Here is a 16,864-nt window from a genome sequence, read left to right as displayed (position 1 = left end):
CAAGAGCGGATACAAGAACTATCATGAACCTTAAGTTCTTTTTCACCATCTGTTTTTTTTAAATTTCAGGATATTTTTGCTCTGAAAGAATAGTTGAAAGTCGTTAAATGATCACGCAAATTCTAACAAAGCTTATTTATTTGGTCCAGGTCATATTTCATAAATACTGGCAGTAGCTTCTAAGATTAACCATTTTTTTATATATCTTATCCAACTCAACTGTTTGGTTAGACATGACTGCATGCTAGAGCAGGCAAGGAAGTGGTTGAGGCAGGCACAATAGTATCATTTAAGAAGCACTTGGATAGGTACATGGAGGGGAGGGGCCTGGAGGGATATGGACTGACTGCACAAAATTGGGACTATCTGGGTGGACAACATGGTTGGCATGGACTCACTGGGCCAAAGGGCCGGTATCCATGTTGTATTGCTCTATAACTCTATGACTAGAGGAATCAAGGAATATCAGGACAGGGCAGGAAAATCAGCCATGATCTGCTGAATGACAGAACAGATTTGAGGGGCTGAATGCATATTCCCCCTTCTATTTCTTATGTTTCTTATGAAATTATTCACGAGATGTATATTTTGGAAATTTAGCATGGATAATCAACCAGACATGTTACGTGTAGCTTACCTCTCTCTGTCTGTCCTGGGTATTTTGCAGCCACTTTCTGTGTATAACAATTTCTTAGCTGTGTGAGGAACTGTTCAGCTGATAAATGTAAAATACATTCTCCCTCTGTGCATTTACCCCAAAATGACAGGACTGACTTTATCTTCTTTGATTTTGGAACGACTGGAACGATAAAAGTTAAAATGTAATTAGCATCATGAGTAACTCTGAGAAGAATTTAAAGCATCCCAATTTGCTTTAGTAATTCCAGTGTTGATACCAGTTCATATTGATGATATATTTTTCTAATCAACAAGCACAACATCCCTAATATCTAAAACTGGAAGCAAAGTGTCAGGGATTTCTACGTTTTAATAAACTTAATGGAGCTAAGAGACAAGTAGTTTTACACATTCTACTATGTCTCCCAGATTAAAATTATCTTATACCATCTATTGCAACAACTCGCTTGTTATGTAATTGTTCAAGAATTATAAACTGTTCACAATTTTTTTTTACAATTGGGCAATCAAGAAGAAAAGACAGTTGAATGATGAGCTTATTCTGATTTTCTTGAACATATTTTAACTAAGTAATAAATGAGTTTGAGATTTTCCCCTACTATCTTTGCTTGTATATGTATGATAGCACAAAATTATTTCTTTAGAGCTTTATTAATTGGTAAAATAAGCAATGTTTCAATAAGGAAGCAAAGACCACACAACAACCACAAAACCAACATGCTGCGTTTAAATTGCACCTTTAAAGTAACCAAAGATCACCAGGTACTTACCAGAAATGTTACCATATAAAATCGACACTGCTGTTTAACAATATTAGGGAAAATGATTGGTCTAAGAGGTAGATTTTAAGGAGAATATTAAAGGAGATAGAGAGTTGAAGAGGTTTGGAGATGGAATTCCAGACTGTAGGGCCTTGGCAGCAGAAGACATGGTCAACAAAGGTAGAGTGATCAAGTTCAGGGATAATCCTAAAGCTAGAACTGGTACATTCTTTGGAAGGCTGTGGAGCTGAAGCAAGTTAAATAGAAAGGAAGTAGAGATTTGTAAAATATTAAAGAGAGAAAATGGACTGAGAATTAAAGCAGCAAATAAGTTATTGGGGAAGGAGGGAGCTGTTCCGATAGGATGGGCTTCACCTGAACCATGCTGTGACCAACGTCCCGGCGAATCACATAACTAGGGCTGTAGATAGGGCTTTAAACTAAATAGTAAAGGTAGGGCTGGATTCAACAGATTGGAAAAGTATGGATAAAGTAAAAGGGAAGGAGAGTGGAGGAGAGAGGTAACCGAAGTTTCCAGAAAAAAGGGTAAGACAGAAAGTTTAGAAAGGGATAAGAATTTAACTTCAGGCAACATGGAGAAGAAGGGTGGTGAATACAGGACTGAAGGTGTTATATTTGAATGCACACAGTAAATGAAATAAAGTAGATGAGCTTATTGTGCAGTTAGAAATTGGCAGGTATGAAGTTGTGAGCATCACAGAGTCGTGGTTGAAAGAAGATCACAGCTGGGAGCTAAACATCCAAGGATACATATACTATCGAAAAGACAGGCAGATGGGCAGAGCGGCTGGGGTGTCTCTGTTGGTAAAAAATGAAATCAAATCCTTAGCAAGTGAGATAGGATCAGAAGATGTAGAATCCTTGTGGGTAGAGTTAAGAAACTGCAAGGGTAAAAACATCCTGTTGGGAGTTATACACAGGCCTCCGAATTGTAGCCAAGATGTGGGGTACAAATTACAACAAGGGATAGAAAAGGCATACAAGAAGGGCAATGTTATGGTGGTCATGGGGGATTTCAATATGCAGGTAGATTGGGAAAATCAGGTTGGTACTGTATTCCAAGAGAAGGAATTTGTAGAATGCCTACAAGATGGCTTTTTAGAGTAGCTTGTGGTCGAGCCCTCTAGGAAAAAGGCAATTCTGGATTTGGTGTTGTGCAATGAACCAGATTTGATTAGGGATCCTAAGGTAAAGGAACCCTGAGGAGGCAGTGATCATAATATGATAGAATTCACCCTGCAGTTTGAGAGGGAGAAGTTAAAATCGGATGGGTCGGTATTACAGTTGAGGAAAAGTAACCACAGAGGCATGAGAGAGGAGCTGGCCAAAGTTGACTGGAAGGGGACCCCGGCAGGGATGGCAGTAGAACAGCAAAGGCAGGAGTTTCTGGGAGTAATTCGGAAGATGCAGGATCTGTTCATCCCAAAGAAGAATCATTCTGAAGGGAGGATGAGGCAACCGTGGCTGACAAGGGAAATCAAAGACAGCATAAAAGCAAAACAGAGGGGATACAATATTGTAAAAATTAATGGGAAGCTGGAGGATTGGGAAGCTTTTAAAAACCAACAGAAGGCAACTAAAAAACAATGAGAGAAAAGATTAAATATGAAGGTAAGCTAGCCAATAATATAAAAGAGGATACCAATTTTTTTCAGATATATCAAGTATAAAAGAGAGGACATTGGAAAATGATGCTGGAGAGGTAGTAATGGGAAGCAAAGAAATGTTGGATGAACTGAATAAGTATCTTGCATCAGTCTGCAGAAGTCACACGCAACATGCCAGAAATTTGAGAAAGTCAGGGGGCAGAAGTGACTATAGTCGCTATTACTAAGGAGAAGATGCTTTGGAAACTGAAAGGTCTGAAGATGGATAAGTTACCTGGACCGGATGGACTACACCCCCAGGGTTCTGAAAGAGGTAGCTGAAGAGATTGTGGAGGCATTAGCAGGGATTTTTCAAGAATCACCAGATTCAGGAATTGTTCTGGAGGACTGAAAAATCACAAATGTCACTCCATTCTTTAAGAAGGGAGGGAGGCAAAAGACAGGAAATTATAGGCCGGTTGGCCTGACTTCAGCGATTGGTAAGCTATTAGAGTCCATTATTAAGGATGAGGTTTCAGGGTACTTGGAAGCGCATGATAAAACAGGACGAAGTCAGCATGGTTTCCTTAAGGGAAAGCTTGCCTGACAAATCTGTTGGAATTCTTTGAGGAAGTAACAGGCAGGATAGACAAAAAAGAGAGTCAGTGGATGTTATTTACTTGGATTTTCAGAAGGGCTTTGACAAAGTGACACATGAGGCCGCTAAACAAGATAGGAGCCAATGGTATTACAGGAAAGGTACCAGCATGGATTGAAGATTGGCTGACTGGCAGAAAGCAAAGAGTGGGAATAAAGGGGACCTTTTCTGGTTGGCTGTCAGTGACTAGTGGTGTTCCTCAGGGGTCAGTGTTGGGTCTGCTACTTTTCACATTATATGTTAATGATCCAGATGATGGAATTGATGGCTTTATGGCCAAGTTTGCTGATGATACAAAGATAGGTGGAGGGGCAGGTAGTGTTGAGGAAGCAGGAAGTCTGCAGAAGGACTTGGACAGGTTGGGAGAATGGTCAAAGAAGTGGTAGATGGAATACAGTGTAGGGAAGTGTATGGTCATGTACTTTGCTAGAAGGAATAAAGGTGTAGCGAACTCAGAAATCTGAGATAAAAAGGGATTTGGGAGTCCTAGTGCAGGATTCCCTGAAGGTTAATTTGCAGGTTGAATCGGTAGTAAGGAAGGCAAATGCAATGTTAGCATTCATTTCGAGAGGACTAGAATATAAAAGCAAGGATGTAATGTTAAGGCTTAATAAGGCATTGGTCAGACCACATTTGGGGTATTGTGAGCAGTTTTGGGTCCCATATCTAAGGAAGGATGTGTTGGCATTGGAGAGGGTTCAAAGGAGGTTTACAAAAATGATCCCGAGAATGAAAGGGTTAAAATATAAGGAGCATTTGATGGCTCTGGGCCTGCACTTACTGGGGTTTAGAAGGATGAGGGGGGATCTCATTGAAACCTACTGAATATTCAAAGGCCAGGACAGAGTGGACACGGAGAGGATGTTTCTAGTAGTGGGAGAGTCTAGGAACAGAGAGCACAGCCTCAGAATAGAAAGATGTTGCTTTAGAACAGAGATGATGAGGAATTTCATTAGCCAGAGGGTGGTGAATCTGTGGAATTCATTGCCACAGACGGCTGTGGAGGCCAAATCATTGGGTATATTTAAAGCAGAGGTTGATAGATTCTTAATTAGTAAGGGCATCAAAGATTACGGGGAGAAGGAAAGGGAATGGGGCTGAGAGGGAAAAATAAATCAGCCATGATCAAATGGCGGAGCAGACTCGATGGGCTGAATAGCCTAATTCTACTCCTATGTCTTATGGTCTTATGGTTTCCTACACATTTAGGTGCATGCAATATATGCATTTAACTTTTGCTTATGCAACAGATTCTTTTAGTCCCTGGATCTACTGGATTTTGTTACTATTTTTTAAAAGCATTAAAAAACTGTAATGTAAACTATATTTATGTTTCATTAATTCATCCTGGTGTTGTTTCAACTATTGAAGATATGCCATTCAGCTGCAATTTTCAACATGACTAAGTGAAGTTAAATTGAGATACAATGAGATACGTTGAATAACTTTGGCATTTCTACTTCAGTCAACCAATTCAAGGTCAGCAACCACAAGATAAGTCTTTTATCTTTCAACCTGCAGAAACTTTAAAAAAATAATCCAGGGAAATGAATCTAAAATATTGTAATTCTGGTGAAGCTTTCCAGTTTTGATATATTTCCTGCCTGCCAATACACTGTAAACATCATTGCAAGCAATCTGTCATCTAACCAACAGTACTGAGTCTTCCTCTCCTTAACTCAGTGATGACACACTCTGCACAATGATAGTTATTTTCTACAAACCTTCTTCCACTGATTTAATATTCTCTGACTTCTCATAACAGAATGGAGATAGAGCTTCCAACACCAGGATCTGCTGAGAGAGCTCCTCTAATATACATTTCTGAAGGACCAATACAGAATCAACTGATGAAAATCTCTGAAACGGAAATAAAATATTACTGGGGTTTGGGAACCAAGCTATCATGAAGGTCATATTTAAAGAAATATGCAAAATATACCAAATAATATGAAAGGCAAAATACACATAGTAAAATACACTTTTGTAAACAGTATTAATTTTACCCACCTCATCAATTTTGTTAAAAATTGTTACATTATTGATGTTAGCCTAACAGTGTAGTTAAAGAGCTAATTCAATTCATATGAAATAAGATCAGGAGTAAACCATACAGCCATCAAGCCTGCTGTGCCATACAATGACTTGATTTTTGCATTCACTTTTCTCATCACACCCACATCCTTTTGCTCAAGCTAAAGACTCTTATGAGCAGAAACCTCTACCCTAGCGTGTGTCTTAAGTGGCATATCAAGCCATGTGCTGAACTGTGGTATTTACTTGTGGTGTACTTACTATTTTTCTTGTCAATTTTGAAAGCTTTCAGATGAATGTATGCAGGTTAAGTAAGGTGTTAAAGCATCCTTTTTGAATGAAGTAGTCTTTACAATATAAACATGCAACTGGGTGACATTAACCTGCAAGGCTCATTGAACTAAAGGCAAAAGTGAGAAGATAATTCTCTTAAACTCTCCAAATGCCCCTGAGGTGAAAAATCCCAAACACAGACAGACAGATTATTTTACATTGTCCCAGCCTCTAATACCTATTGATGCTTTGGACAAATAATTATCAATGGAACTGGTATCAATGGCAAATAAACTGAAATGGGCTTAACAGATATCTGGGCTCAGGCTATATTTGAAAATATGGAAAGAGAGCTGACACTGAGTGAACCAGAGACAGACGTACTTCTAGTTCACCACAAGAAGCATTCTCTTTCTAAAATACCCTCTGTTTTCTCTGTCCTGATGTGGGAAGGTAGAATGGCACAACCAATCAAAATTTCCACAATGGATTTTTTTGCTTACTGGCAAAAGTCCCATTTAAACAAAATGAGAATCCCTGAACTCATCCTGATTAAATGCAGACCACTGATAGAGAAATCAAATGTGTAAAGCAACATGCTTTCAGTACAATTGGTAATTGGTTTATTACTGTCACACGCGCTGAGTGAGATACAGTGAAAAACTTAGTTTTGCATGCCATACATACAGATCATTTCAAAAACATAAGTACATTGAGGTAGTAAAAAGGGAAAGGCAATAACAGAATGCAGAATATAGTGTTACTGTTACAGTTACAGAGAAAGTGCAGTGCAGGTAGACAATAAGGTGCAAGGTCATAACAAGGTAGACTGTGAGGTCAAGAGTCCATCTCATCGTATAAGGGAACCGTTCAATAGTCTTATCACAGTTGTCCTTGAGCCTGGTGGTACGTGCCCTCAGGTTCCTGTATCTTCTGCCTGATGGGAGAGGAGTGAAGAGAGAATGACCCGGGTGGGTGGGGTCTTTGATTATGCTGACTGCTTCACCAAGGCAGCGAGAGGTATAGACAATGTCCATGGAGGGGAGGCTGGTGTCTGTGATGTGCTGGGCTGTGTCCACAACTCTCTGCAGTTTCTTGCGGTCCCAGGCAGAGCAGTTGCCATACCAAACTGTGGTGCATCCAGATAGGATGCTCTCTATTGTGCATCGATAAAAGTTGGTGAGTGTCAAAGGGGACATGCCAAATTCCTTTAGCCTCCTGAGCAAGTAGAGGATCTGGTGAGCTTTCTTGGTTCCCCTTGCACTGACAAAAGAATTTATATTCTGATACAATGGATGGCATTTTTATTCAACTCTCAAACACCCATTGTCAGCAGTAACAAATGCCCCATGGTACTTCACATGCAGATGGAAGGTGAACCCACATTTGTGGATTTTGCCATTAATGGGCAGAAAAGGGAAGGATGAATAGGAAGGAACCTGGAGTGGATTGCTGGGAACTCTGGTATTGACCATCTCGTAAAAAAAGAGATATTGCCAGAAAGAGCTTGGTCAACTGGATTGTTAAGAATGGAACAGTTAAGATCAGTCTCACCAAGTAGAATACTGGAGAGGTGTTGTGTGGTCAGCCATATCAAACACATCAGAGGTCAGAAGGATGGGTATGTATCATTATCAAAGACACAAAGTATGTCTAGATAAACACTTTTAATCTGTCTGTTCTTTTAAAGAACAGGTATAAATGCAACTGATCCAAGTTTAGATTGAAACTACTATCCGTAACTGTGCTCCATTTTCAAAACATGGCTATAGGTAGGAATTTGGTTAAATAACCAGGTCTGTTTTCTCCTGATCCAAGGAAGATTTAAAAGATAATATAAGTAACAAGTTCTTTAAAAAAAATCTTTGTTAACAATTTTTCTAAATAATATTAAGGTTACAGTATCCCTTTGGATTAATTATGTGTCAGCATGCTTCAAAATATGAAATACTGTGGGGAAAAAATCTCCCTTGTCAATGGAATGGTGAAGCTTTTGCTCCTCCAAAATCTCCCTAAGCTTCCAGATATATAATTCCAAGAAAATGAAGTGGGTGTGGAGAATCCTGAGCAAATGAATGGAGTACATATTCTTGTAAAACAAATTCTGTGAGAGCAAATATTATTCTGTATCTCAACATTTTGGGTAATCATTTTTGAATTCTGTAAGGGTGAATTTCCAAAATGTAGAGGTCGCTTGTACTATTAATTTCACCACCACCTACCTGTAGAAGCTTCTTGCACATCTGCAGGTGCATTAAAAGGATTTTATCAAGGCACTGGTTCTTTGAGGTCAGGGCAAAGGCTCCTGCTGCTTTAATTCCTAAATCTCCACTCTTGGTAAGCTGACAAATGTTGCCTTTATTGTAAGTGCCATTCCTGTAAAACAATAATAAATTGAATAATAAATTGAACCAACACATCTCACGGCACTCTAGATATTTTGGAATTTAATTTATAAAAAAAGAAAACCCTATTTTGGGGCCAAAACAAAGGAATATATTCAACGTGCAAATGATTACACAAAAACATATTGCTGCCTGATTCATGTGCTAGATCCAATGGTACAGCATGCAGTCACGTTCCACCTGCTCATCTATTCCTTTTACTAATTTGGTTTTCTTGACTAGTTATAATTTTCTCAATCTAAGTTTACTTTGAATCCCAAATTATTGATCTAGTTTTGGACCAGAGCTATTTATTGTAATTTCCTTTTCTTTTTTAGAGGTAAGCAGTACAGGAATTTGGCCTACCCTGTCCATGCCACCCATCAAGTACCTGTCCATACTTGGTCCATAGCTTTCTATGCATTGGCAATTCATCTGCTCATCCAGATAGCTTCTTAAATGTTGTGAGATGAATGCCTCTTCACTATTTTTCTTCTACCCTTGATTCTTTCTCAACTCTCTATAATTAGCTCTTGAATAGAACATAGAACAGTACAGCACAGGAACAGGCCCTTTGGTGCAAGATGTCTGCGCTGAACATGATGCCGAAATAAACTAACTTTCTTCTGCCTGCACGTGATCCATACCCCTCCATTCCCTGCAAATTCAAGTGTCTATCCAACAGCCTCTTAAACACCACTATCATATCTGCTACCACCACCTCCCCTGGCAGCCCGTTCCAGGTATCTACCACTCTGTGTAAAAAACATCTCCTTTAAACTTTCCCCCTCTCGCCTTAAACGTACGTCCTCTAGTACTTGACATTTCTACACTGGGAGAAAGATTCTAACTGGGCTACTCTATCTATGCCTCTTATAATCTTAGAAACTTCTATCAGACCCTCCACTCATCTTCTGACGCTCCAGAGAAAACAACCCAAGTTTGTCCAGCCTCTCCTTATAGCTAATACCTTCTTATCCAGGCAGCATCCTAGTAAGCCTCTTCTGCACCCTTTCCAAAGCCTCCATATCCTTCCTGTACCTGATTTCACCCTCGTACTAATTTTCCAATCCTTAAATATGATTGTTCAGAAAGTACCCTGTTACTTGCCCTTTTCCCTCTGATCCCAGATGCCCTCTTTCTCTCACTATGCTGTTGTCAACAGGTCACACTTCCAATTTTTTGAGCTGGACAGTACAGAGGAAAGTCTAAATAAACATCCTCTGTTACAGCAAATACTAGCCCACTCTAACTCTTGCCTTTGTCCTTCCATTGTCATCCTAAATTTGGATTTCTTGTTACTAGTAGAAATAATTAGTTTCATACTTGCCCACTCAAACCATTTCATGATATTAAATATTTGTGTTAACCTTTGCTTCAGTCCCAGATTTAATCAACAATCTCTTATATCTTATCATCCTCAAGGTATACAAGCCTTCTCATAATTGCAACCTATCCTCATAATTCGACCAATTAAACCTTGGCTTCATCCTGATGGAAGTGCATTCTACCCATTCCAAGGCCAATTATCTTATCTAAGTTTTAGCATCTCTGGATGAGCTTTGCAGAAGAGGTTTACCAGGATGCTGCCTGGATAAGGAGAGGTTGGACAAACTTGGGTTGTTTTCTCTGGAGCGTTAGACAACTGAAGCAATACTTCCTCACTTTTGTATTCAGCCTCCTTGAGGAGAAAAGCCAAAATATCATTACCCTTTTAGACTATCACTTATACTGCTGCACTAACTTTGGTGATCTGCATACACGGATACCTACATTATTTTGCACCTCCTCAGCTCTTAGCACCTCACCATAACAAAAATATTGCTATCTTTTTTCCTGGATGCAAAGAGACTGACCTTAACATACATTCATAATATATTGTACCTTGCATAATTTTGTTCACTTACCTGATTTATCATGTCTCTCAGCAAGTTCCTACATCCTTATACATAATTCACTCTGCCTCCTAACTTAATGCATTTGCAAACTCGGACATGCAACTCTAACCTCAAATCATTAATACATTTGTGAAAACCTAAGGCATTCTAAGTATTGCTGCTTGTCATGCCTATCCAAGACCATGAAAAGGGGTGTAATTTAAAAAAAATACTACTTTTTGTACTGTTGTGCAAACATTTTAAAAAAACTAAAATAAACCCTTACACCTCCAACTAAGATAACCAGGACCTGTCCCAAGGTAAAAATGTGCAACTGTAAGGTAAAATAAGATAAACAAGGTAAAATAACTTTGGCATTTAAGTTCATGTTGTCTAAAACACACTTGCTTAGGAATAATTTGGCACCATTTCAAGAGCACCAAAAGATACATCACATCAACAGTTATATTGGTCATGGGCCTATCACTGTAAATTTCAGTGCTGATAGTCCGTTACACATGTCCCTTCACATCATGTGCAGCATGTTCAGGGCCTGGCCTGGGACTGAGGGGAGGAGTGGAGAGACCCAGCAGTCTCAGGCCTGATCAAAGCTTAGGAGGTGAAGGGGATGACTGGAGATCAGGGCCTGCTGGTGGCCTTCAAAGTTAGAGAGTTGGTGTGTAGCCAGAGATTGGGAGCCGATGGAAGGAGGGAGCTGACAGGAGATTGGGGTCCGGTGTTGGGAGGAGGACAAAGAAGCAGCCTTGAGATTAACGCTTGATTCTGAAAGTGGGGGCTAAATGGTGCATCGATAGTGTTGTGAGTTCTTGAGAGGGATTTACTGGTCAGCGCAGTCATGTGATGAAGTAGTTAAGTTTCTTAGGGGAGTTGTAAGTTTAAGCAAAATATTATGTGGGCTGGGATAACACCACCGGTCTGACACCTGTTCCAGGATGCCCCTTTATATAGTTAGAACTGACCAACTTCAATTGTTTCTTAGAACAAAGGTCCCCAGGGAACAATCGTGACTAATCCAGCAAGTGCTTGAGTAATGCAATGGTGGTTTGTGAGAAGTTCATGAACAGAGTGGCAGAATTTGGCCTGGAAAACATTGCAATTACAGTCTTCTTTGGAAATATGCAAGTTTCAACCAAGTGATGTTGAAGTGAACAACACCATATGACAACTTCTAGGCCATAAAGCACAGTTGTGAATTTTATTGTTATATGTTGAGTTACCTACTTTTCATGCTTCATCCTAACACTCCCAGAGCATGAAAGATTATCTTCAACTGAGTCAACATTTAGGAAGTTGAAGCTTTCTAGGACTGTTTCAATACTTAGGCTGACAGTAGATGTACTTCTGCTGTCTGTAACTTCTTTCTGTTTATAAAGAAAGAATGCAGCTTTTAATACAAACATATTCTAATTGTTCAGTTCAATCTTTAATATTTAATGCAAATTATGGGATATGTTACTCATTTGTAGAGAAACAAAGGACTGCAGATGCTGGAATCTAGATGAAAAACACGATGATGCTGGAGGAACTCAGCAGGCCAGGCAGCATCTGTGGAGAAAAGCAGGTGGTCAATGTTTCGGGTCAGGACCCTTCTTCAGGACTGAAGATAGGAAAAGGGGAAGCCCAATATATAGGAGGGAAAAGCAGAGCAGAGATAGGTGGACAAAAGGGGAGAGGCAGGGTGGGGACAAATCTTTTTTTTCCCTTTCTCTCCTTACCTTTGACTCTGCCATTTCCTGCATCTCTCCTCTCACCCCCACCCCTCCCAGACCTAACAGGGATAGGGTCCCCCTTGTCCTCACATTTCATCCCACCAGCCTATGTATCCAACACATTATTCTCTGCCACTTCTGCCATCTCCAACGGGACCCCACCACCAAGCATATCTTCCCCTCCCCACCCCTTCCTGCCTTTCGCAGGGATCGCTCTCTCCATGACTCCCTAGTTCACTCCTTCCACCCCCCCCCCCCCCCGCCCCCCCCCCCCCATCCATCTCGCTCCCACCCCGGGAACTTTCCACTGCCCTCGCCATAGGTGCAACACCTGCCCCTACACCACCTCCATCCAGGGACCCAAACAGTCCTTTCAGGTGAGACAGAGGTTCACCTGCACCTCCCTTAATATCATCTACTGCATTCGGTGTTCCAAGTGTGGCGTCCTCTACATTGGTGAGACCAAACGCAGACTAGGTGACTGTTTCGCAGAACACCCGCACTCCGTCTGTAACCGCAACCTGCATCTACCCGTTGCTGGTCACTTCAACTCCCCCTCCCACACTATCACTGGCATGTCAGTCCCTGGCCTCCTCCACTGCCAGGAGAATTCCAAGTGCAAACTGGAGGAACAGCACCTCATTTTCCATCTTGGAACCTTGCAGCCTAATGGCATGAGCATTGAAGTCTCCCACTTTGAGTAACTCCCCCCACCACCATGCATTTTCTCTTCTTCTCTTTCCTAACCACTTTTTTTTCCACCATTTTCTTCCTTTCTCTCCTTACCTTTGACCCATCCCCCAGTGGATCTGCTCTCCCCTCCTCCCCCGCATCTGCCTATCACTATCTCTTACCTGCATCTACCTTTCACCACCTTGTGCCCACCCTGTATCCCCCTTTTGTCCACCTATCACTGCTCTGCTTTCCCCTCTTATGTCTTGGGCTTCCCTTTTTCCTATCTTCAGTCCTGAAGAAGGGTCCTGACCCAAAAAGTTGACCGCCTGCTTTTCTCTACGGATGTTGCCTGGCCTGCTGAGTTCCTCATCTTCTTACTCGTTTGTAAATTGCTCCCACATTAAATAGTAAAGACATCATAAATTCTATTCATTTGTAAATTCTTTCTAGAGGATTAGGCTATATTTTACAATCATATATATTCTTTTGTTTAAATCTGGTGATATTCAAGATACTTACTCTTTTATTTGATTATTTTAGCTAGCTTATTCTAAAGCTATGTTTGATGAAACAATATAGTGGAATGCAATCGATTTATTCCGGGACCTTTCCCAAATATATTCCAAATTAAAAGGATATATGTGAATTACTGGTTGAAAAAATATTTCTGTGATACAAATTTTGGCATAAGCACTGGAGTGTTTAACGGTTATAAGTTCAGAGTATAAAATGCTCAGATTACGGTAAGAATTATGAAGAGGGTTGGAAAATATAATGTTTGTAATAAATAGGATGGTCTTTGAGGAAGAATTGGGCAAAGTGTAAAGGAGAGAAAAGTAAAGGTAGTAAAGGTGAAGTAGGACTGAATATTTAACGTCATCATGACCAGAAAGTACTTGATATCCAATTTGTATTTTTCCTAGACTTCTGGCAATATTTCTGCTTTATTTTCATCATTGGAGATAAAGATAACATTAACGTGTGCTGATTAAACCATTAAGCTGCGTCCTAAATATAATGTATAATACTGAAAATATAAGAATTTGGTACATAGGAAATGACCATCTGTTGGCTCTTTTGGCAGTATAATTTCCTGCTGACATTTTTGTATTAGCTGTCAATGCTTGGATTTTTCCTGTAGAAATTAGTAATCTCAAATATTACCCAGACGCCATGATAAGCATGATGCTTGTTATCGCACCATTATTACTCCAGATATTCAGCAAAGAGCCTTAAATTAGGGGGACACCTAGATGGTTGAGTTTGTTTCCACGGGACCTTGTTGGGTACAAACAAGTGCAGCAATGTAAAGGGTGACGTGATCCCAATCTGGGAATTACTTCATTTATAGCCTGGCAGAGCATTTATAATCTGGTACATTGAGTAAAGATAAATGTCCTGGAGCAAGGGGTGTATTTGGGGTCTGCCTGGAGAAAGGGCCAGCTTAAAACTAAAATGTTAACTTTTTCTCAGATGCTGACAGACGTGTTGAGAATTTCCATATTTTCTGTTGTTCTTCATTAAATAAAATTCAGATTTGACAATAAAATATACTTTAACTAAGTTAGATGATCTATTTTTCTTCAAAATATTAAATGGTTAAAGAATATAAAATAAATTGAAAAATAAAAATCCCAACCTCCTGCAACCCAAGTTAAAGTACCACTCAATAGACTTAAGCTTGGAAGCTGGCATAGTTAATTAGAGAACTCCGAACTGTGAGAACAGATGGACATTATGAACAAACACAGCATTGTTTACTCACAAAATCCTGACGGTTAGAAAGGACCAAGAGAAGGATCATTTAGAATGAAAATTCAAGAGAAAAAGTTAAAACCTTCACAGATCATGTTTAATATTAAAACATATTTATACCTTTTCATTCGAGATTCATTAGAATATTGTTTTTCTCTATAACTCAGAAATGAAATAACACTTGGAGAAAAAACAATCATACTTACTAAAATGTTTTAGTAGCAGTTTACTTTGGTTTCAACTTTGGGCTGTATAACATGGGCATTCACACAGCTGAAATGAATCAAGATCCACTAACCAAAGCATGTTACCATCAAGAAATATTAATTTACTTATTGACATAAATAACTACAATAATGTTAAATTCTGGACTGATCAGCCCATCAAATTACTAAGGAATGCAAGTATCCTTCCTCTCTAATCACTTACAAATCTTGTCTGTTCCACCATTGTACCCCAAGGGATTAGATATTTCTGACTGTGTTCTCCGTTACAGATGGCTGCCACTTCCTCACAATGAGAAACTTTCAGATTGAACTACTTTGAGCGATTTTTTAAAACTCTCATTCAGTTCTCTGCCCAAATTTCAAAAGATGAATACAACATAGTACCTTCAAAACTATATTGAAATTACACTGACCCCTCAGTTCTTCCTGAGCTAAATGGATGGTGTCACAATTTAGTGGCCATTTACTCTTTTATATTTAAAAGGAACACCAATTTGTATTTCTTTAACCTGAATATTATCTTTTCTGACCTATATTTTCCTGAAATACTGGTCCCAACGTTGGGATTTATTATTAATATGCTTGTTTGAAAAATTGCTATCATCCTACCTTAAGAATATCTCCTAAGTGCAGAACCCGTCGCTCTAGATTTTGTAATTCTTTATAGTTTCTGTGATCTGTCCTCAGAATAATCAATATTTCTTGAAGGATGTTTCCTATATCTACTGAAATGAAATCTGTCTTGAGATTTTCAGAACAGACTGAAGTGCTTTTTCTGCGTGTACTGGATATTGCTGAAGACCTCTGTGAACTTAATGGATCTGTAAGATCAGTGCTCCAGGATCGGCCAGTTGACTTCTGTCCAGCAGGTTTCCCAGTAGGCCACTGAATCGTCGGCTGTGGTCCCATGTACAAAACAGATTCTGTCAATGCTGAACAACTTTGAAATTGTCTGGCTCGTAGTGAATCCTTTTGAAATTCTCTTTGATCTGGAGTTTTTGGTTCTACATGTGGTGGTTGCACAGTTCTTTCTGCAGAAAGACCGCCCTGGAAGCTTTGGGAAAATTCCCTGTGTTTTTCTTGGAAATCTAATGCACCATGTCTATTGTCACTGCCTCCTTGTTTATCTATATTTGCATAATTATAAAATTTCTCATTTTCAGGCACAGATGACAAATGTGTATTGTAGAAACAATTTCCTGAGTGATTAAAGATGAAAGTTCCTTTTGTTTCCTGATATAATGCAGGCAGTTTGTCCTCTTGTCCAATGTTCTGCTTGCAACAGAATAGAAAACAGAAGATTAATACATCCATTCACAATTAAATTATTAAGATACAACAAAATTGTTATTGAGATGTATATAGTTACCATAAAGACTCTTTTGCAGTTTGTGTATTTGATACAAGCCTATGATAATACAATCTACATATAAAAGTCACCACCTGGCATCCATTTCCTTTTTGGATTAATTTTAATTTATCATCTTGACTGCCAAAGTTTATAGAAGAGAACTACAATGAAATATCCTTGTAGTGATACTCACAGAGAAGTACTTGTCCCTGAAGCTGGGGGTGCTGGGAGGTGTCCAGTTATACACAGAGCCTTTTCTACTTGGCCAAGAGAACTTGGATACTGAGCCAGAGGTTACTGATATTTCATCAGCATCAAATGGACTATGGCAAAGTAAAGGGTAAAAGTGAAATTAAAAACAGGGAATAAATAAAACAAACCCTAATTTTGTTTCTGAATATCTCTGGAAATAAAACATTACATTTTATCAGTTTATATTTCTTCTGCATTTGTTCATTTATATAGACCATAATATATAGGAACAGAGTTAGGCCATTTGGCCCATTGAGTCTGCTCCACTGTTCAATCATGGCTGATTTTGTTTATCAATCTCTTTCTCCTGCCCTCTCCCCCTAACCCTTAACCCCTTTATCAATCAAGAACCTATCAATCTTTGCCTTAAATACACCCAATGACTTGACGTCCACAGCCCTCTGTAAGAGACTAGATAATTTATAAAATATGGCAGAATATTATTAAAGGATTTCAGTTTTCTGATGTAACATTATATTCACAAATATAAACAACAGACATTAGCTTTTTATTATTTCTTAAGGGATGTTTCATATTGCAAACAATATAAGACCTTAAGTATATTTCCAAGTCCAGTATGCGTGAAATTAAAGAGACACCATCAAAATGAGTTTTTGTTTCTTAACTGACTCGGGTCTGTT

The 16,864-nt window shown here is 39.2% G+C and overlaps 1 protein-coding gene across 6 annotated transcripts in view; it reads right to left on the bottom strand.

The window, feature by feature from the left end:
- Window positions 1-16,864, bottom strand: part of ripor3 (RIPOR family member 3) — a 124,687-nt gene that overhangs the window by 13,237 nt on the left and 94,586 nt on the right. For 5 of the 6 annotated variants that reach the window (XM_052031488.1, XM_052031487.1, XM_052031485.1 and 2 more), the window contains 6 exons: window positions 16,165-16,294; window positions 15,230-15,895; window positions 11,476-11,615; window positions 8,195-8,348; window positions 5,390-5,525; window positions 638-799 (listed from right to left, as the gene is read on the bottom strand). In XM_052031488.1, the coding sequence (XP_051887448.1) occupies window positions 638-799; window positions 5,390-5,525; window positions 8,195-8,348; window positions 11,476-11,615; window positions 15,230-15,895; window positions 16,165-16,294 (1,388 nt within the window). The remainder of the gene's footprint in view (window positions 1-637; window positions 800-5,389; window positions 5,526-8,194; window positions 8,349-11,475; window positions 11,616-15,229; window positions 15,896-16,164; window positions 16,295-16,864) is intronic. The other variant, XM_052031486.1, reaches the window with a different exon arrangement.

This window comes from Pristis pectinata, chromosome 16, assembly GCF_009764475.1.
Source record: "Pristis pectinata isolate sPriPec2 chromosome 16, sPriPec2.1.pri, whole genome shotgun sequence".
In the NCBI taxonomy this organism is placed as follows: domain Eukaryota; kingdom Metazoa; phylum Chordata; class Chondrichthyes; order Rhinopristiformes; family Pristidae; genus Pristis; species Pristis pectinata.
Note: the sequence above shows the minus strand (reverse complement) of the source record. Positions and strands in the feature narration are given on the sequence as shown.